The sequence below is a fragment of the Anguilla rostrata genome, chromosome 14 (assembly GCF_018555375.3).
Source record: "Anguilla rostrata isolate EN2019 chromosome 14, ASM1855537v3, whole genome shotgun sequence".
Classification (NCBI taxonomy): domain Eukaryota; kingdom Metazoa; phylum Chordata; class Actinopteri; order Anguilliformes; family Anguillidae; genus Anguilla; species Anguilla rostrata.
In genome coordinates this window covers 20,251,531-20,272,967 of record NC_057946.1, presented here as the reverse complement: position 1 = coordinate 20,272,967, position 21,437 = coordinate 20,251,531, and the positions used below count along the sequence as shown (strand labels likewise).

The 21,437-nt window shown below is 37.8% G+C and overlaps 1 protein-coding gene across 1 annotated transcript in view; it reads right to left on the bottom strand.

Moving 5' to 3' along the window:
• Positions 1–20,392, bottom strand: part of LOC135240008 (potassium/sodium hyperpolarization-activated cyclic nucleotide-gated channel 1) — a 78,526-nt gene extending 58,134 nt beyond the window's left edge. The window contains exons 1-2 of the mRNA XM_064309088.1: positions 19,869–20,392; positions 11,483–11,906 (exon numbers count right to left, since the gene is read on the bottom strand). Coding sequence (XP_064165158.1) covers positions 11,483–11,906; positions 19,869–20,224 — 780 coding nt within the window. The 5' untranslated portion in view covers positions 20,225–20,392. The remainder of the gene's footprint in view (positions 1–11,482; positions 11,907–19,868) is intronic.
• Between the last annotated feature and the right edge of the window lie 1,045 nt (positions 20,393–21,437).

The window sequence follows — 21,437 nt, the reverse complement described above, 5'->3', positions numbered from 1 at the left end:
GGGATAAGGTACACAAAATACATTATCGACCGGATGAATCAGCAGTACATGAGCAAACATGTTTATATTCAGTAGGACAAGAGGCATAGTTTAACGAGGAGGCACTTGGCTCTGCAGTACAAAAGTCATCTCAAAATACATGTTTTTCTTCCTCTGACTCACCACTGAGTAAGTCTTGCTTTTTTATAAATTTTGATCTTTCATCCTCCGCATACTGAACTTTTATCCTCTTACCAAACACAGGTTTTCAACCTAATTCCAACCTAAATGCTTGGCATTTCTTCGTACTTTACAGGGAAAATGTTGACATAATATGTCCATTTCCTTTTTCTGCCCATTATTGCTTTCTGACAAGTCTTGCCCCACCAGCAACCAGGATAAGAAATACAGAAGAAATATCTACTCAACCGAGCATGTGGCAGGTCAGTCATTGTTTTGAAAGTGCTTTCAAAAAACTGAAAATTGATGCTACAGTTATAGCCAATTATGTGCAACTGCACATTTTGTTTCATGAGAGCTTGTGGCTGGTCCTACTTAAACACTGTAGATATTGATCTCTGGAAAATAATCAGAGTACTGCATGATAAATGAAGATGAAAGTCCCCATGTGTCTGAGATTCAGATTTATCATCAAGAGCTCATGCAGTGATGCCATTTTTCTTTTGTACATGCAAAGGTTCTGATGGGGTGTGCAAGAGGACCATGCTACCAGCAGCTGCAGGTGAACTGGTACTGATCTCATCACATCAAAGACCCTGGAGGTAGCCGTGATGTACCAGCGAGGCTCTCCAATGAATACCACAGGTGTAACTCAAATACAGGTACTGTGGCAGGATTAAAGCATTCATATTTGAAAGCAATAAAAGCCCATTCCTCCTGGAAAATATCAGCCAAGATTTCCAGAAAAGTTGCCAACCCTTTTTTATGGGTCATCTGATCATGAAGTTGAAAGTAATTCATTATTTACTCTTCATCCAACATGCATTATTTTCTGGCAGAACATGAGGTCTGTGAACAATTAGAAATGTGATGATGCCATGTAGCACCATTATAATCGTATTTATTGCAGATTTTATATTTTTTTGTAAAATTCTGCTTCTATTTAGAATACAGCACACAAATTCACTTTTAACATAAGTGTTGAGTATTTTAATGTCCAAGTAAGCTTTTTCTTTTTCGGCTGGACCACAACAGCAGGGCCAGCCCTACAAACGCGAATGTCTGTGACCGACTGAGTGCGTGAGTGATGAAGTTACACCATTGGTCGGCCGGATCACATGTTAGGTCCAGCCATATACTAGGTTTTAACCTGGTCTTGTTTCAAAATGATCAGTTGCTGGATTTTGTTGCGTGGACACAATTCTGTATGCACTGTATTCAATAATCCTCACATGCACTGTCACTGGTCTGTGAAGAAAGTAATCTATTATACGGATTACTGTCCAACCAGACAGAGCTCCTCTAAAAGCAGACGTGACTGTAAAAATAACCCAGATTAGACAAATCTTTCTACTTATCACTCTTAAATAGCTTGTTCCCTGCTCATTAACTTCCACATAATGCTATATTATAGCAATATTATATAGCAATCTGATGAAATCTCTTTTCTAAACATCCAGTTGCAAGATTTTTGTACGAAAAAGCACAATTTTCCAAAACAAATCAGCATATACTCTAGTTACACTAATTGTCTCAATTAGTCAATAGACCACCGCAAATGAGGAGTTGCACTCAACTAGTGCAACTACACACATCCAGAAATCATGGAGATGATTTCTAAGTAATTCATTCAGACATCATATGTGTCTGGCACTAAACTATGTCATGGCATATATCATGGAAAGGAATTATGACCCCTTAGAATGTGGATGAAGAGAGGGATGGTATTTAAAAATTTCATTAAAATGAAAATTCCATCTAGGTTTTTCAGATATATAATTATATAATTATTTTGTTAATGCATTTAAGTATTGTCACTTGGACAGTATGCTTCCTTTTTTTCGTGGAATGTCATTGTGATGTCAGTATCTTCTCAAAGAAAGAAAAACTCATCCACGGAATTAGTGACAGCTGATAAATTCAAGTTAATGCATGGCTCTGCTGTGTCTCTTCTTTGCGTGATGTATGTAGTCTTCCATCTCTGATTTACAATCGTTGGCAAAGCCAGGAATAGCTTCTCAGGGAATGGTCCTTAGATTCAGGCTGCACACTTGTGAAAAGCCTCAAAGCCTTTAGAAATGAATGATCTGGTGGCACGAATCGTGTTTTATTTTTTAACTGACAGGGATGGTAATATGCAGTGATTTTTTTTCTTCTCTTTTTGGCAAGTTGAGTGTTCTCTTGCACTCTCACTCTCTATTGATCTGTCTTTCATATATACATACCGTTCCATTGTTTGCTATTCATGGATCATTTCCTTAATACCATTGCATTTTGTGAACTAAGATTTTAGACCCTCAACCCACTGAATCATTCCATTTAACCTTTAGCTATTCGTAAAAATAGCAACAACTGATTCTTCAGACATTCAAATCTCCTTCTGCAATATCTCTCATCCCTCTAAATACAGCTTTATTAGATGATATGTTTATTTTGTCTTCAATAAAGTTGTTGTAAAAACGGATGTACATGTGTATAAGATGGTACACCATAGCTGCATACTAAAGGCACCCTGCAGAAAGTCATTTAAGGCCACAGCCATGCGTCTTTACTGATGCAAATTCTGCTACATTGTTCAAATCTGCTTAATTAGAATTTAAACCGCAAAACTTTCTAAAGCCTATGTTGAATGGTGGGACTGATCTGGTTGTCAGTTCAGAAGGGTGTGTACTGTACATCACCTCAAAAACATTTAGTTTTTTTTTTCTTTAAAGGATTAAGAATGGAAGAATTGGCAGTAGTACTGACTGACATTTTTTTAAAATTCATCCACAGTGGCTGAAAAGGCTAAACAATTGCGTACATCAGTGTGAAGAATGCAATGCAGATATTGTTATAGTCTTTTATTTAAATTTCTTTCTAATTGGAGGCTCCATGTTTATTTTTTGCAGACACTTCCCTGGAAACAGTTGTGAATAGCACCCTTCCAACAGTAAGTTCTTAAATTGGTCTTTAATTGTATAATTGTTCACATTCCTTTGACTACTAAACACTGATTACAGAAATTAGAGTGCAAACAGTGATGGGCTCAGGATAAGGACTGAAATAAAAGATACTGAGGTCAGAAAAAACTCCTGGCTCTAACATTGGAAATTTGATTGGATTAAGTAGACCAATAACATAATCATAAAGAGTATTATTTTCTTCAACCATATTTAGTCATTTCTGTGTTTCAAATTATGGCTGAGCAGGAGCTGCATGCTTTCTCTGTATAAAATGTGTATTATTATACACTGAATTTTTCTCCCAGCAGGACAAATACAACAACAATGTGAACACACTGTGAACAATTGTAATCATGTATGCTACTTTGTTTCTGTTGCATACTGTAAAACAATTCATGTTAGTAAACCTCAGGGCTGTCCAAACCTGATCTATCCGTCCTGTAGGTTTTCATTTCAACCCTAATTTGGCACACCTGGTTCTATTAATTAGCAGCTCAATGAGGTCTCTAGCTGTTGAGGTGTGCTTTCTTGTGGCTGGAGTGAACATGTACAGGATGGTAGATCTCCAGGAACAGGGTTGGGCAGCCCTGGTCTACATAAATGATGAACTTTTGTTTTATTGCTGTGGCAGGAAAAGCATAATACCATAATGATTATAACACAATTAGAGTATCCTATTCTACCTATTGCATGTGCATAGTGGTTGCTAATTTGACATTGAATATTTTGCTATGGTGTAATTATTTTATTTTAGTAAATATGCACCACCATGGTTGCCAGAATATTGCTCACTAAAATTACCCAGACTAAATATATAACCCAACAATTCTTTTTACCTTCAAATCTTTAGATCATATAATAAAAAATAACTTCAGACATTTCAACAACCCTAACAGTATGATGTATTTAGGACAAAATAATAATAATATCAAACTTTCCTAGGAACTGTAGTAATGTAATGTAAATGTCCATCCATCCATTATCTATACCCGCTTATCCTGGGCAGGGTTTCAGGGGGTGCTGGAGCCTATTGGGCGTGCATGCATAATTGGGCGAGAGGCAGGAATACACCCTGGACAGGTCACCAATCTATTGCAGGGCACACACACTATTCAATCACTCACTCATACCTATGGGCAATTAAGAGTCCCCACTTAGCCTACCTGCATGTCTTTGGACTGTGGGAGGAAACCAGAGTACGCAGAGGAAACCCACGCAGACACGACGTTCTTGCTGTGAGGGAACAATGCTACCCACTGCACCACCGATGTGCCGATGTTTTTATGTGAAGAAAGTGCTGTAACTCAGAAGCACTGTAGCTTCTTAATTGTTCACTTCTGTCAGTGTCTTAGGGAACACAACACATGCTGAACTCATCTTACTAGACTGTAGATTGTAAATGCTCTTAATATTTCTTCCCTGAAGTTGAATATGATTCAAATGTTTTCCTTTTCTGTCTTTATTTCATTGGCACGAGCCAATGTGAAAAAAGTGGATAATGTGAAAAAATGTTTTTTTTTTTTTTTTTTTTAGGTTTAACAATGGCTTGCTTTTTTCTACAATAATTCTTTGATGTTTACACACGTAATTTAATTTCTTCACAGCTTTATTTTTTTTTTCATGCCTCCATATGTTTTCATCACTTTTTTCTGCATTGCATATTTATGGTATGTTTGGCAGGAGCATTACATCTGGCTGAAAAAAACAGAAAATGCATGAAATGCATATAGTTTGGAGAAAAATGCAGTAGCATCCATTCATGCCATTACATAGATGTTTAATATTCATGAAGTAAATAAAATCCAATATTGCATTTCTATAAATGTAACCCAAACATGCTTCAGTGAGATTATAGCTTTTACTGTATAGCTCACTTGAGAACAGGAAAGAACAAAGAGATTATCTCTATTATGCTTCCTTGAACATAACTGTCAGTTAATTGAAAGGAGACAGGGGGTTCAGGTTTTGCCCTGGATTCAGACTTAGCCTGTGACTTTGAATTACAATAACATTTTTCCATTTTTTTTTCCATTTTTATTTTTTACAAAAATATCTTAGAAATGTAAACTATAAGTGCCATACTTGTGAGATAAACACTGAATGACTCTTAGTCTTGTTATACTTTATTGTCTGCACACTAGTAATCAGTAAACAAGATAAAATATTGATAAAAGATTTGTGACTAGACAGGTGAGCCTCTCCAAAGCCCTGAATATTTGTTTCCTCCACTTCCATGGTGTATATGCTGTATGTCAAATTGTTTTTGATTCAGAATTCTGAGGTATGGTATTCTGCTCACACAGTTATATGTGCATACCTGAAATGTAATTTTACACTGCATTGACTGTAGGCAGACCTGGGTCAAATACATATTTGTTTTGGATTCAAATACTTTTCTACGCTTTACTGATCTTGTCTGGTGTATTTGAACCAATGAAATACTCTCACAAAGTACTAACCCCGCCGTCTGGTCATATTTTCAGGCTCGATTAAACCATCAACAGAGCACAGAAAAGTATTTGAATCCAAAACAAATACGTACTTCACCCAGGTCTGACTATAGGCATTTGCTGTGTGCATATTCATACTGTAAAAGACATCATCTTGGTTAAAAACAACATTTGAAATTTGAAGAGCAACTTAAATTCATCGTTAAACTATTTTATAACCCTTGAAGAACTGAAATATATGTATAGCATAATGCAGCAAGGAAACATTCTTATCGCTATTCTAGTGCCTGAAAAATCCAGTTTAAGCGACATGACACTTTGGAAGCTTATGCTGCAGTTGGCTCGCGTTGCACTGTTTTGCCTGACTGTGTCCAGACAAAAATTTATACATCTCTGCTATTAAAAAATTACAGAGAGAATTCCCCCAGGCGGTGTAGCAGTGAATGTGATGCAAGTGCCCTCCTGTATAAACAGGGATGAAGGCAGTCTTCAATAGCGCACTTTTAAATTTTGGGTGTGACAAAATTTCTCATTTCCCTCTCATTTTCGATGTACTTCACTTCAATGCCACAAGGGGCTTTCATCCTAAAGGTGATAAAAGGAATCCGAATGACTCAGCTTTTGGCAGACTCTCCACTGTGGCCAAGCAAGCTTCGAGGGTTACAGCAGTGAGAGTGTCTAACGTGAACCTTTACCATCTGGAGTGAACACTTCACCCCCTAGGAGTGCTGGATCATCATCACTGATACAAGCTGCAAGGATGGGCTACACTATAATCAGGCTGCAGACCAAAATTGCATTCTTCGACATAGTTTGCTTAATATGGCTAATTTTGCATACGGGCTGAGGAACGTTCTCAAGTGATTGAATCTGTAAGCATTTCCTTAATGAGGTGCTGCTGAAAACATCGCCAGCATTCAGAGATGAAGATACTGAACGCATCATCTTCAAGGCATGTCATAGCGGCCATATTATCATCCCTGGACTTCAAGCACGTGCAAAGCACTTATACTTATACTTCCAATCTAGCCATAGTTCATTAATTTGAGTAAATGTTTCCTCATTATTAATTTACTGTTCGGCCTGAGCCTCACGTTATGTGGAACACATGAGCCTATCTGTATGTATAATATTCAGTCTGTTCTTTGGTCAGTGTATTTAAAAACATAATTATTTAAGGGGATGTGATTCACGTAAAACACTGATATGTAAACACAACATATCTCCTACACGAAAATCGTAAAATTTGTCAAAAATTATTACTGTGTGCTAAATGCTAAACAATAGTAAGTGATTTTGCCAGGAAGCAAAATATCAGGAATTTAACAAACAATGTTGTATATTCGGACCAGGTCATTTGTATAAATATGAAAGGAAGTATTGCAAGCGAACACTATAATATGTAATTAGAGATAATGTAATGAAAATTATTGTAACATAATGGAAGCGAAAGTTTGAAGAAATCAATTTATCTGGACAGGCTGCTAATGGCCGTATTTATGCCGTAATTAGCATGCACGCATAGGCAGCCATCTCTGAAAGCATGGGGATCTTTATTATCACTGTCATGTGCACCAGTGGATAGTCAACGTGACTCAGCAACACTGCTTTATGTCCACTGTGGCTGGATGGCCCTCAGGGTTCCAGCCATGACTTACTCGGGATCAGGTGGGACAGCTGCAGGCTGGAATAAAGTAATCCTAGCCTGTGAGTGATCTTTTCACAAAGGCACTTAGACAGCACCTGTGTGCTGCTAATGTGTTCAGTGTTTACTCTCGGCATTTCTGACATGCATAAGAGCCCTGTAAAAGAGCCCTGCACCTTCCATTGTTGGCTCATAATCAGTGGAGTCAAGTGAAGGTAAGAGGACTAGGGAAAGATTCCTAATCAGTTACTGCACAGACATTTTGTCCAACTATGACATTTTTCTCATACTCCTTTTGAAAGTAGTGAGTACATAAGAGTATTTATATGATATATATCACAAAATTGTGCTGTGCATTTTTATTGCAAAGATGACATATTTGTATTTACATGTATTTTTTTTGCTTTATTGCATGAGTACGTGCTCTAAAAGACAGCACTCCAGGACAGCATGTCCTTAACTTTGACAAATACATTTATTTATTTATTTTTCTGAACGCAGAAACATTTTCCCGAAATGTTGGTGAGGATAATTGAGCATCAGCGTATGAACTATTCAATGAATTCAGACCTGCATTCACACATTTAGCATTAGTAAACAACTCTTTTTGTTGAGTAATTTATTTGGTCTGTACTAATTTTCCATCAGTGAGTAATACAGATATGAATTTGATGTTGAAGTATGGAGGTGGATATGTAACTGGTGAATCTTAGATTTAACAATAAGTTTCTGTGCTGCTGTGAATTCTTTGCAGTAGAAGTTAATTAGACCTTTAATGTTACATAACATAAGGGCCTTTCACATTGCACATTTTTCACCTCAGCCCCATGCTAAGATCCTCCTTAGCCCCAAGCATGTGGAATGCATGTGAAGTGTTTATGTTTGACCACATTGTCCTGGCACCACATGCTCATGATGCTGAACATAAATATTGGCCGTGCGTTGTGTTTGTCCAACAGACGTTAGCCCAGGGCTTTTACAAGTGTGACAATTCAGCCGAAGGCTTAAAGCTAGCCCTGGGTAAATCAGGATAGCACTGGACTACAAAACTGCAATGTGAAAGGCCATATAGACTAGATACTGCAGTCTAACTGTTTAGACGTATTTACACAGAATTCTCCAAGTGTACTGTGAAATAATTATATATTTATTGTAATTACTACTATAATTCCATTTTCATTTCTTGCTGCTTGGCAAATTCTCAAAATATTTGCTTGTTGGAGTTTTTGGAAATTTGCTGGCCTCTGGTAGCTACCTCTACCTCTGGTAGATAAACAAAAAAAATTACTAATATAGATCAAGTTGGCAATTCCAGTGTAAAGAAATATTTTTGTACTTGTTTTTTCTTTTTTCTGCTTGGAATATTCAGTATCAAACACTGGCTCTCCCTACTGCACACAGTATTTTGTTTCTGGCTATCTGCATGCAGTATGGATTGATGCAACATTTTAAAATGGAAAATAATATACAGAGATATATCTGTATTATAAGGGCCTATCAAACCAGTGTTTTCAAATTTTCACAATTTTTCAAATGAACATTTAGCAAGTGTATTGTATGTCTTCATTAATTTCAAATGACAAAGAAGCAAGGACACTTGACACATTCATTTGCATTTTCTCAGTGGGAGAGCTGCAAAATATTGCGAGCACACAGCCTGCTGTTAAACCCTGCTATGCTATCGCCATGTGTCTCAACATTCCCACTACCAGTGCACGGAAATAAGGCAAATCTTATCACAATTGTTAGTCTTTTCCTTTGTTCTTCTTTTGCTATCTAATTTTCTTAGGTGTTTTACCTGTGTTTATTTATTGGGCTGAATGGACGTTTTTAAAATTATTATTATGTTTTTATTTTGTTTTAAATGGAGATGCTTGTTACCCTTCTATCTAAGCAGTTTGAGATTTAAGCAGTTAAAAGCTTGGTACATGATGAATGGGAAATTTCTATTCTATAAACTGTGATCAGATTGCATGACAGTTAGCCTTAAACACAAAGCATGAGATTCTTTTCAGAATCAAGGGCGTCCTCTTTATGAATTCTAAAAGGGATCAGAATAGTGTTCGCTAAGCGGGAGACTAAGTGCACTTCCCAGCAGGCATGGTGCAGAGGCGGCTCCGCAGTGCTGGGCTCGTCTGATTTAGGAGCCCGGAACGCTTACGGAATGACAAGAATGCTCAGCGCACCGCAGCGACTGCGACTCTGCCCAGTCGTAATTGAATGATTGGCCATATTTACAGAACATTATGAACGCAGAGGTCTGTGTGCTCTTAATTTGGAACGGTCTCTCTAGCGGTGGCTAATGCCAACAGACAAGCTCCTTTAGCAATGTCATTACACTGCAACTGGCAGCCTGTGCTTTTCCTCCTTTGTCTGTGTCACTGTGAGCCAAGCCCCGATATGTGCACCACACTGAAAACCGCAAGGAACCCCATATTTTCACATTCCAGGAGGTTCCCACAAGAATTAGAAAAACAGGAGTTTCTAAAGTAGAGTGCATGACGTGAATGACATTTTAAGCTCAGTGGGTATCACCAGGTAGCATCTCTGATAGCCTGTCTCCATTTCGGAAACCAGCGGAGCATACTGCAGGACATCAGCGTTATTTATGGAACAAGTTACAGTGCTGTAGGCTCATGAAGTCATTTGTCTTATTTAAATGGATTAAGACCAGTTAAATATATTTTCTGAATAGCCATGCCCAGGAGATACCACTGTATCTGAAGCTATCCTGAGGACTGGAACCCTGGCTGCAGCACTGTGTTTTAGAATGACATCTGCACAGTGGGTGTGCTGACTCCCAACTGGGGGAATATGAGTCTGGCTAAATAAACAAAGCAAAACATCATGTAGGGAAACAATTGGTGCAGAAGCTTATTAAAGTCAAAGTGCTGCATCAAGGTAATATGAGTCTCGGTTGTACAGGGAAAATAGGCTATGACTCAACAACCTATTTATTTCAGAGGACAAGACAAAGCAGAATTGTGTCCTTGAGAGAGAGAGAAACCAAAGCCTACATGAACACTAATTGAGTAACTCTTTGATAAAAAAAAATAATACCAGATTTGTTATTTGGCAATTTTGTATGATCAGACATGGACAAGTCGTAACGCTATTTTGTATTTATCTGGCTGTGACAGCTAAAAAAACTAAATCAAATATGAGCTTATTTCTTAAAATTTATGTAACATGTGGTTAGGATTTTACTAGCGGTGGAAAAATCCAGGTTCAGAAAGTAAAAGTCCACCCCAGTGTTTTGTTCCAATCACTAGGATTTGCACATTAGCACAGTTCTTCAGCCAGGAGGTAGAACCAATCAGTGAAATTAGCTGGCTGAGTTCATGGGTGGAAGAAACACATGGCAGCACTTTCTGATGCCTGGACTTTCCATCTCTGGATTTTACAGATGATGAATTTGCATTTATTGACTTCATATAAATTACCATTTTTATGCAAGTTAGTTTATATATATATATATATATATATATATATATATATATATATATATATATATATATATATATATATATATATTTTTTTTTTTTTTAATATAGCCTCAGCTGAATTTCAAAAAATGTTAGGTAAAAGTTGTGAAGTAAAAAAATGTCAAGTTCAGCATGTTTTCTGTAACAGACAATTAATTAAAACAAAAGACGAGGGGAAATACTCAAAGAGAATTGAACATTAAACATTTGCATAATGGAATTCCATAAAAGGTAATTGGGTTACATTACAGCTCCGCTTTTGTCAGTCATGGCTTTGGCCATAATACTGAATGGTGAAACTGTAGCTCATGTATTCAGCATGTGCACAAGCCGTATCAGAATAGGCACTCACTCAGGTGGTTCACTGCACTCCACTGACTTCTTTAATGTGGACTTTAATATGTCATTGAACTCAAATTGATGGCATCACTTATGTTAACCTACAGATAAGCCTCTATCTGGTTTATTAAATCTCTCTGTTTTTATGTCTCAATTCCCAAATAAAAAAAATAATCTATTCCCAAATAATCTCAGCGTAACAACATTACCGTAAATTGTCTCTGCATTCAGTCCATGCATACACATAAACATGCATGTGAGCACTGGCAATGGCACACATGTGAATTCTTTTTATGCATGCCTACCATGCCAACATGCTCACACTCATGCATTCACACCTAAATGTGCAAAGAGACACACATACTTACGCCAACTCATATGTAGACATGCCTGTACACAAGCACGCACGCACACACACACACACACACACGTCTCCATCAAGATGAAAGTGCCTCTTACCTCTTCCCACTGGTGAATGTATCTGATTAGTCGAGAAAGCCTCAAAAGACGCAGAAGACTAAGGATTTTAGTAAACCTCACGATGCGAAGCGCTCGGGCAGTCTTGTACACTTCGGAGTCAAAACCTTTCTCCACTATTAGAAAGATATAATCCACTGGTATGGACGAGAGGAAGTCGACCACAAACCAGCTCTTCAGATAGTTCATCTTGATCACCTTTGGGTCCAGGATGATCTCAGAGCTCTCTTCATTGACAATCCCTGTTCTGAAGTTCATGACCAGGTCCACCAGGAAGATGGTGTCCGAGGCTACGTTGAACACTAACCAGGTGGTGGTGGTTTGCTCCGAAAAGAAGGTTATTCCAACAGGAATGATGATTAGATTCCCCATCATCATGATGAGCATTATCAAGTCCCAGTAAAACCTACAACACACAAAAAAAAAAACACAAGGATGAAGATATTGATTTAAAATGTATTATTTAATTTAACATCCGTACAGTGCAAAGATGACAAGTATATTTAACGAATAATGTAATGATTGAGGCCAGTAAATAAAATACTGAACACTAGTTATTTCTTCATTATTTCCTTTCCAGAGAAATACTGAAAAACGTATGAATTTTCATTTTTGTTCATTTGAGTGAACCACTGATCAGTTCATTTGGAGAACTGAATGTGGAAAATAAAATATTCTTACATAATATGTGAATATGCCAAAGCTATCATTCCTCAACAGTGTAGCTTCAGAATTTCATTAGTTACCTTCTGTGTAACAATCTCTTTGACAATGCCTAAACTAAAATAGGGGTAAATGGATGCAACTGCCGGGCCTATTCATGTCTACAGTATGCAGAAATGCAGAAATTGAACATTTTGAAAGATCTGTGTCTTAATACGGATCTCTGCAAGTGGAATCGTCACACATCCCTTGCAGTGCACTATCAGTACAGAATCTATGCCAGTGGTTCTTAACCTTGTTGGAGGCACCGAACCCCACCAGTTTCATATGCTCATTCACCGAACCCTTCTTTAGTAAAAAATAGTGTAATAATGCAGACTAGACTGAGGGGTGGACCTCTGCGGCGGAGGCTCCACCGAACCCCTGAGACCGACTCACCGAACCCCTAGGGTTCGACCGAACCCAGGTTAAGAACCACTGATCTATGCATAAATAATGATATTGTGACTTAGAAATCTGCTCTCTCATTTTTTTATTTATTTTTTTTGCAAAATATATAGGGGAAAAAATCCCATCACCTGCTAGATGGAATTTTCATAGATTGAGAGATTACATGCTTGCAGCCATACATGATAACTCACACTATCAAACTGCGTGACAAGATTTGTGAAGCCAAAATGACTTTCTTCTGGGCCATCTCTGTGCAGTTGCATCTGAAATGAATTTTCTGGTTTTCAATGTGGTTCATGCTTACAGAGTCCTTTCACACAGCCTATACTGGGTTTCATTCAAAATTATATCCAGATAAACTATAAATGCACGGCAATAATACAGTGCTAATATAAAAACACTGCTTTTTGCTACCAATAATTCAAAACATTTGGACGTTAATGTTATTGTGAATATTTAGGAATGCAAATGAGAATGTTGAGTGTTTTAGTACATGATGGTACATTTAATGTGCTTCCATTGATCTTGTTTCTGTCTGCTGTAAATCCAACCAGTGCAGTTACTGTTCCAGGCACTGTTTGCTGGCTGGCCCATTGGTCAAAATATATGATTATGAACAGATTTGAATGAATTAATTTAGCAAATTCATTTTTTTTTTAAACCATTTGAACGCATGCACACACACACACAAACACACCCATGTGTCTTCCTCATTTGGTATGGCTATTTAGCCTGAATTGTTTAATAGGTAAATTTATTTAATTGAATTTTACAGCATATCAACTGTTATTAAAAAACACAATACTGCTACACATTAACATTTCTCAGACATACACGTCTTGCATCAGATAAAAGTAAGATGGAGTAACTAACATGCTTATAATTTGGCATGTGAAATCAATGAAACTAGAAAGGAGAAATGCATGCTGAGGGATTGAATATCCTCCTCTGATCATAAATTATATGGCTAGGCCAAGAACGGATGGCAACATTTTCCACTTACAGCAGGTAGGCCACCCACTAATGATTTCTCACCATAAACCTATGACGTATGCCCCCTCCTTTTTTAATTGGATTGATCTGAACATTAATGATAAGTGGTCATGGCTAGCATGTTTGTATGTAATAACAGTAACCAGTAACACTTCTGATTGAACCAGACAATAATTTGAAGGAAGGTCTAATTGATTGTTCACTAGTGAGAAATAATGGATTTTTCAGAGGTATTGAAAAGTCTAGCATGGATGCTCTTATACTGTTGTACCATGAAGGAGAGAAGCACTGCAATTTGTAATCAATCAGAAGCTATTTTGGTAAACCAAATCTAATCTGGATAGTGGCGCACACTCAAACAAGCTTTCAGACAAGAACGTATGTACCCAAACCTCAACAAACAGTCACACCCAAAATACACCGAAAAAACATGCGTGTTCATGCAAAATAATGGCCATGTGCACAAAGCCTGTCTTCCAGCCTGTCACCCGCTGGTGTCAATCTCTCCTATTAGAATTCCCACACACACACCTTCTCTTCTTATCACTTCAATGCCATAATCTGGCTTACATGACTTTCATTTTAACAGCCCATCTTTTAGCTCTGAGCCCTTGGGTAAAAATGCCATAGCTCTGTAAGTGTTCATTAAATCTGAAGGTGCATGCAAGCAGCAAGGGTCAGAATTACTAATTTTTGTAAAATGTCATTGGACAGCAAAAAGCTTTCTGTAATATTCATGCCTGTTAGAAAAACTGTGTTTTTTCTATTTTCTGGCAAAAAATTATACAACGCTGTTTTTTTCTTTCATGTGAAATAATAGCAAGCACTGAGATTAAGTCTTTATTTCTTGTATTTCTTCCTGGTTTTTACTAAATGAAAGATTATTATCAAGTGGATATTGTCATTTAAAACACAAAATGTCTGACTGCTTCCATTTTCTACAACAGACAGATGTTCCTCTTCTCTTTTGCAGTAATGCATTGTATATCCCATGCTCATTTTTAAACTGCAGTTTAGTGTGATGCAAAGTTTACAACTTAACAAATAAAATAAAACTTTGAAAATGTCAATCATGTAGTAAAATATCAATTAGTCAGGAATAGCACACAAGTTATACAGAATAAGAAGCCTAATACCAGACAAACTGAAAACATGGGTTTGGACAAGCAATTTGGAGTAAAAACTGACATCAAAGAATCCCTGCTAGACAGGCATGTTAATTTTGATCTCCCTGCATGTATTACATCAGTTTTCACGAGTGCTTCTTGTAGGTTGGTACAAGCAAATATCTCGGGGGAGCTCGGGCGAGCTTCCCTAAATGTCCTGGGCACTGATAACAATGCACAGCCATGAACTAAAATAGATGCTTTCAAGAATCCTATCTCCTGCTCAAACTCTCTGGTGCCACCTATGCAGGAGACTCTCTCCTTGGTAATGGATCTGTTTTACTACACAAACTGAGAAGCCTTGTTTTATAAATATCAAAGGATCATGTGTCAGATAGTTACCTGAACTTCAATTAAATGGTCATCTTCTCCACCAAGAATATCCACACTATTTATTTTTAACTCAGCAAGCCTTCCTATAAGCCTGAGTAATCTATTAGCGTGCAATATAGTGGCAGAAAAAAGAACACATTTGGAAGTGTTGACCCTAACACAATGGCTGCAGTCAAGTTAACCTGAAATTAACCATGATGATTGCTAACAAACATTAAGCATTTATTTAATATAACTTTTAACTTATATATACATATATACACATACACAGTACTGTGAAAAAGTACTAGGCACCCTAGATTTTTAAATATAATATATAGTATATATTTGGTCTTAGATGTTTATTTTTTGTTTTCTGCATTAGTGTGTCAGTAGAAAAGAGCAAATTTGAGATTTCCAAACATTAATTTTCCAAAAAATGATATTTTACAGATACGATTTTGTATTTTGTTAAATAAAGTAACATTTTAAGTAATAGACTACTTTTCAGATAAAAAACTGGATCAAGGGTCTCTGGGATTACAAGTGAAAAACAAGTGAAACAGCCAAAATCTGCAGAAGAACTGTGGCAAGTTCTCCAAAATGCTTGGAACAACCTACCAGCCGATTTTCTTATAAAACTGCAGGACAGTGTACCTAAGAGAACTGATGTAGTTTTAAAGGCGAAGGGTGGTCACACCAAACACTGATTTTATTTAGTTTTTTACTGCTATTTACTGCTCTTTATGTAATTTTTTTTTCGATATGTATAACCTTTCATTTCATTATTTTTGAAAGCATCTTAGCTGTACAGCATTTTTTTACAGGTGCCTAAGACTTTTGCACAGTACTGAATATATATATATATATATATATATATATATATATATATATACAGAGAGAGAGAGAGATCAAAGGTGAGAGGTGTGGAGCAAAATAGTTCTATATTGCTTATATTGCTTGTGCTGATATTTACTGTGCACTGAAGGCTCACTGTTGCACAAAATCCACAGGATCAGTTAGGGCAGGGCAGACTGTGAGAGGCTGACACTGTACCGTCACAAGTCGGCCATATGACCTGACGACTGAGCCTGCCAGTCACATCATCATTACAGAGGAAGTGCAGAGGCTCCACCCTGAACACATATCCTTTCAGGATTACTTTTGTGTGTGGAAAAAAAACAATTACATAAACAAATAATATCAAATGGGAAGTCATTTTATATAAGCTTTAATCATATAGAAGCTTATACTGTATATCCATAAGCATTGGGGACAGTGCTGCAAAAAAAGAAACATGGTACAAAGGCCTGTTTGGCGTTGTGTTTTTTTATCCAGCTATATGACAGAGTAGAATTGAGGACATCGTCCTGCACTGTAGGTAAGAGCATATCTCTGCTAATTGGAGAGATACCAGAGGGTATCAATTAGAAAAATGGGAGGCATATAGAAGCGGTTTCATTCTACATTAGGACATATTTCAGATCAGTAAAAAGTAAAAACAAGCATAAACAATGCAAATCAAACATGATCTAAAATGCAGCATCCCTTGGTTTTAGATTTCAAAGGCCCTGATGTGTGAAATGTGTTAACATCCATGCATTTCTTCATATTGAAGTGATCAATTTGTGAGGCAATGGTTTAAGACTGGGAGGGCATTTACATTCATTAGAATGCAGTCAGTGTAATAATGAAAATATCTCCATACACAGCAAGATCTATTAATCCAGGCAGTGATCATTGTACAGTCTTCAATACATGACTGCAAGCTAAGACATTTGCTCCAGTGCAATACAGAGATACCTCAGACTGAGATGCTTTACATCTGAAGACAGACATCCTATGACTGATCACAAAGAATAGCTCCTCCAAAAAGCCATCACACCACCTCTTGCATGAAACCTTTCTGGACGCTATGAATAATAAATATTACTAACCTGACATTAATCTTTAAGTAGCCTTTGTATTAAGAGAATGTTGCATATTGGGTTTCCCGTCCTTTAATGCACGCACAAAGGCTGCATGAAAGCAGTTGTCGTTCGTTAGTTGTTTCTATATTTTGTTGTTATTCATTCACCCATCCATATTAATAATGTTGAGATCCTGTGTGCTGCACACAGAGGCTGTAATACAATAGTCATATTATATTAAACCTATACTCCATGGCTCTATAGTAAAAAAAAGAAAGAAATGTAAACAAAACTTCAGGATGTAGACTAAGGAATGTTCAGTCTACCATTGTGTGTCCATTCCCTGCTGTTGCAAGTAGCAGGGTATAGAGTAGCAGTACTGTTTCAATCAAGTGCCTTGGATACAGAAAGCAGCGATGACAGCATTTGTGCTTCCTTAACATTGCGACAAGTGCGCAGACCACCACTCTCTCCCATGTAAAGCCCACTGAAGGGTGTTGGGACAAGAGGATTGAGGCACCCGCCCTGGACTGGGGAAATCTAATCTCCAGTGATGACAAATCCTCTTGAGGGACAACATGGAAGACCTCTTGCGGGAGTCGCATGGCCTCTCCATTGTCTTCAAGGATAAAAAAAAGCTAAATCTAACTGTAAAAGCATTCTGTTTCACCATTGTGATCAACTAGGATGCCACATAAACATCTAATTTGTCATGATTCAGGTCTATTTCACTATAAAAAGTATGAAAGTCTACTCTATTCATTATATAGGTAACTGTTTTGTTTCACTAACAGTTACCTGGATATAGCTTTCAATCCAATGGAACCCAGGACTAATTGTGTTTCCAGTGCTCCTGAATAATGGGAATTTGGAAAATTCTTCCAAGCATGAAACAATATTTTCAGCTCACATTTAACGGTATATGCTCTAGGTGATTTTAGAGGGCGTAAAGTTAATTGACTTGTTACATCATTGTAAAAGCTCTACCGTAATCGCATTCAGCGTCACGTTGTAAAGCACGAGAAAATCCCGGCTCACCATTAGTTTACATTCTTACAGTGAAGTTTTAACATGGGTTCGCCAGCCCCTACCACCCACTCTCCATACAGTTAGGTTTTCACGATTGAAGTACTGCCCTGCGTACGCATACACGCAACCACGTCGTTTCCCTCCTATGATCCTGCTGCAGAGGTTATCACCATGGCATTGGACCACAGCGGAAGCTTTTTCAGCACCACGGACAGCGGTAGTTGCGATGAGGAAAGATTGTGAAATATGGTGAACGGGAACTCCTATAATCTGAATTGAAGACGAGGTGAATATTTAAAGCTGCACAAAGTACCTACCACGTATTTGTTTTGCTCATTAAATTAAAAGATTATTGTTTAGTCAGTCTACAACCCAATCAATGAACCGAGGAGACAAAAAATATAGCCAGAACTACCCTGTGGACTAATCGTACTTGCCGAAAGCACATGTTAAAGGACGAAACTATCCCACCACACAAGAAATAAGCATCTTCGTTGCTCTTTTACTGTGCACTACACAAGCAGAAAACGGTAGCGCCCGCTGAACAGATTGCAAATAGCAACTCCCTTCCATTTCCTTCACCAATCGACGACATGCACTTTGTGTTATGTGAGCTTCTCCTTTTAGAAGGCATTGATTAAAACCTGTTGTAGAAAGTAGCCTACCTATTAGTACAGGATATTAAGATGTGTATATTTTTTAAAGTAGCAAAACTGCAACTGTCTCAGTGCGCAGTATGGTGACGTTTAAAACTGCATAGTTCGAGAAATGTCAGTGAGGTGCAGGCAATAGCTTATATGCTTCGCAGCTAACAAAGATCTGCATGCAATATACAATCACAATGACGATGAACTCTGTAAGAACCTCGCTGTCCAAAGTCTTGCACACTGAATTCGTGCACCATTCCTTTTTATAGATGAAGGGCAAACATTACATTCATTGATTAAATACAATACCACATCTCTAGAAATCTACAATCGTCGTAAATCTATTATGTGCCACGCAAAAGAAAGAAACCCAAATAACAAGCTTTATAAAAGGTAATGAACAGCTCCGTGCACTGTTCGATGTTGATGTAGGCTAGTTGTTTCCTTATTCCCGTCTGTTTAGTCGCAAATCACGTTATGCTGTTTCCCCCCACATTTTTTTCTGCAGTATTCTCCGCATATAAATGTTAAAGGGAACATCAAATATTAAACGCCAGACCCTGGGACAATTGTCAATTCCCACGTTTATCATTTTACGCATACAGTATTTATCAAAATGTTACTGCAGACTGATAGGCTAATTATCGTAAGAAACAGAAAAGTATTTATGCTGCTTCATTTATTGGATTCTATCGCATATCTATACAAATACATCCCCATCCATGAATTGTTTGCACTGTACATCTACGTACATTTCATCACAACGCTACCTATACCTATATTTTGCGCCATTTATTTTTTTTTATCAATGCCCGAAAACAATATATGACAGTATAAAATAACTGTCATTATAAAAGCAATGCCTTATTTTTCATATTATCACAGAACGTCTGACGGTGTTGTAATTCACGTCCATGTATTTTATTTGTATTTTTTTTATCAAGATGACATTCACCATCTTATTTCACAAGGACATTCCATTTATTTATTTATATTTCTGAATTGAACGCAAGTCCAATCAAAAATGATGCAGTTCAATGTAAATTTCAACGCACATTTCAATACTCGACTGTATTTATACATAAAACAGATTCTGCATTAAACAGCGCGTGCCCGTGCAGATGGTAGGATGGATGGTGTGCTGCGGACCTGAGTGAGTGACGGCATGGGCAAGAGAAGGTGACTTTCCACTCCTTACCTAAAATCGCTATATGGGTGAATGATCCAGTATCCTGCCGTTTGAACCCTTTCTTGTTCTTTCTCCACTGCTTTCTGACTGCCGAACATTCGCAGGGAGAACTTATTGACACCGGGCTGCATCATTGCCCCGAATTGCCGCTGCATAAAGCCGTATTGCCGTGATGCCCCATCAAGATCGTCGAAACCAACCATGGCTTCTTCCCGATCACCCTTGAAGCCAACAGAGTTGCTGTGCTCTTTCATATTCTGGCTTCCCATGTTATTCTTCTGTATCGAGTCTTGCCTCTGGAATACATTATTCCCATCCGTTTTTTCGTCTTTGTTGCTGGAGAATGAATTTGATTTATCTTCCATGGTTTCAGACACTGCGGTCCCCTAGTTCGGAAGACGGGCTCCGTGCAGAACTCAAGAGGACCCGCTGAAAGCTCTCCTGTTTCATTTGATGTCCTTCAACCGCTCAGCTTCGCTGCCTCCGTTGCGAATGCTGCAAACTGAGACAGGGAGTTCTGGTGAACCTGGCTGATCAGGTTTCCTGGGTTACCGCCATCTACCGTTAGGATTTACAACTCACCCTCCTCGTGGCATTGCGGTTTAAATGGCAGAGGGGCGCTCATGCAGGCTCGTGCATTTGATTTTCATAATATATTCCATAATAGTTTTCACATCATTGTTGACGGCCAGGATACAACGCCATAGCTTATGGTTGTCGTACGCCACTGCAACTGTTTGTTATTCAATTGTATGATAGGCCTACATTTGGACATGGAAACGCAAAATCTATATCTGCTTCTGTTTAATTCAGTCCATCAATTAGGCCACTGTGCATAATTTACTTAAAATGTAATGAATGCATTATATAATTTTGATATTAAAAAAGTTATTTATTTTGGTTCTTCTGCCTTTAATGTATGCCTTCACATATATGTAACATGTAATTTATTTAAGTACAATATGGCTTATTTGGTAATACATTCACAGACACACACACGCGCGTGCACACACACACCCTCATATATAAATACTCAGTGGCCACTATATTAGGTACACCCGCCAATTAACGCAAATAGCTTGCTCCTCCAAACAATGAATCATGTTGTTGCAACTCAAAGTATATAAAGCATGGAGACATGTTAAAGAGGTTTAGGTGTTTTTTTGATCAAATATTAGAATGGGTGATTTAAGCATGATCTTAGCAATTTTGCTGGGGGGTTATGATTGTGGGTGCCAGATGTGGTGGTTCCACCATGAGGCTGCAGTGAGCATGTGATCACCGAACTTGAGTGATTGAAGTTGGCAAAAACATTGCCTGGTTTGACAAATCTTGATTTCAGCTGCAACATGCAGATGGTAGGGTGAGAATTAGGAGTAAACAGTATAATTCCCAGAATCCATCCTACCTTGTGTCAACTGTGCAGACTGGTGCCGATTGTGTAATGGTGTGGGGAATGTTTTCTTGACACACATTAAGCACCTTTATCATCATTTGAATGGCACAGCATATCTAAGCATTGCTGCTCACCCCTTCATGTCCACAGTCTACCCTTTTTCAAAAGGATACTTCTAGCAG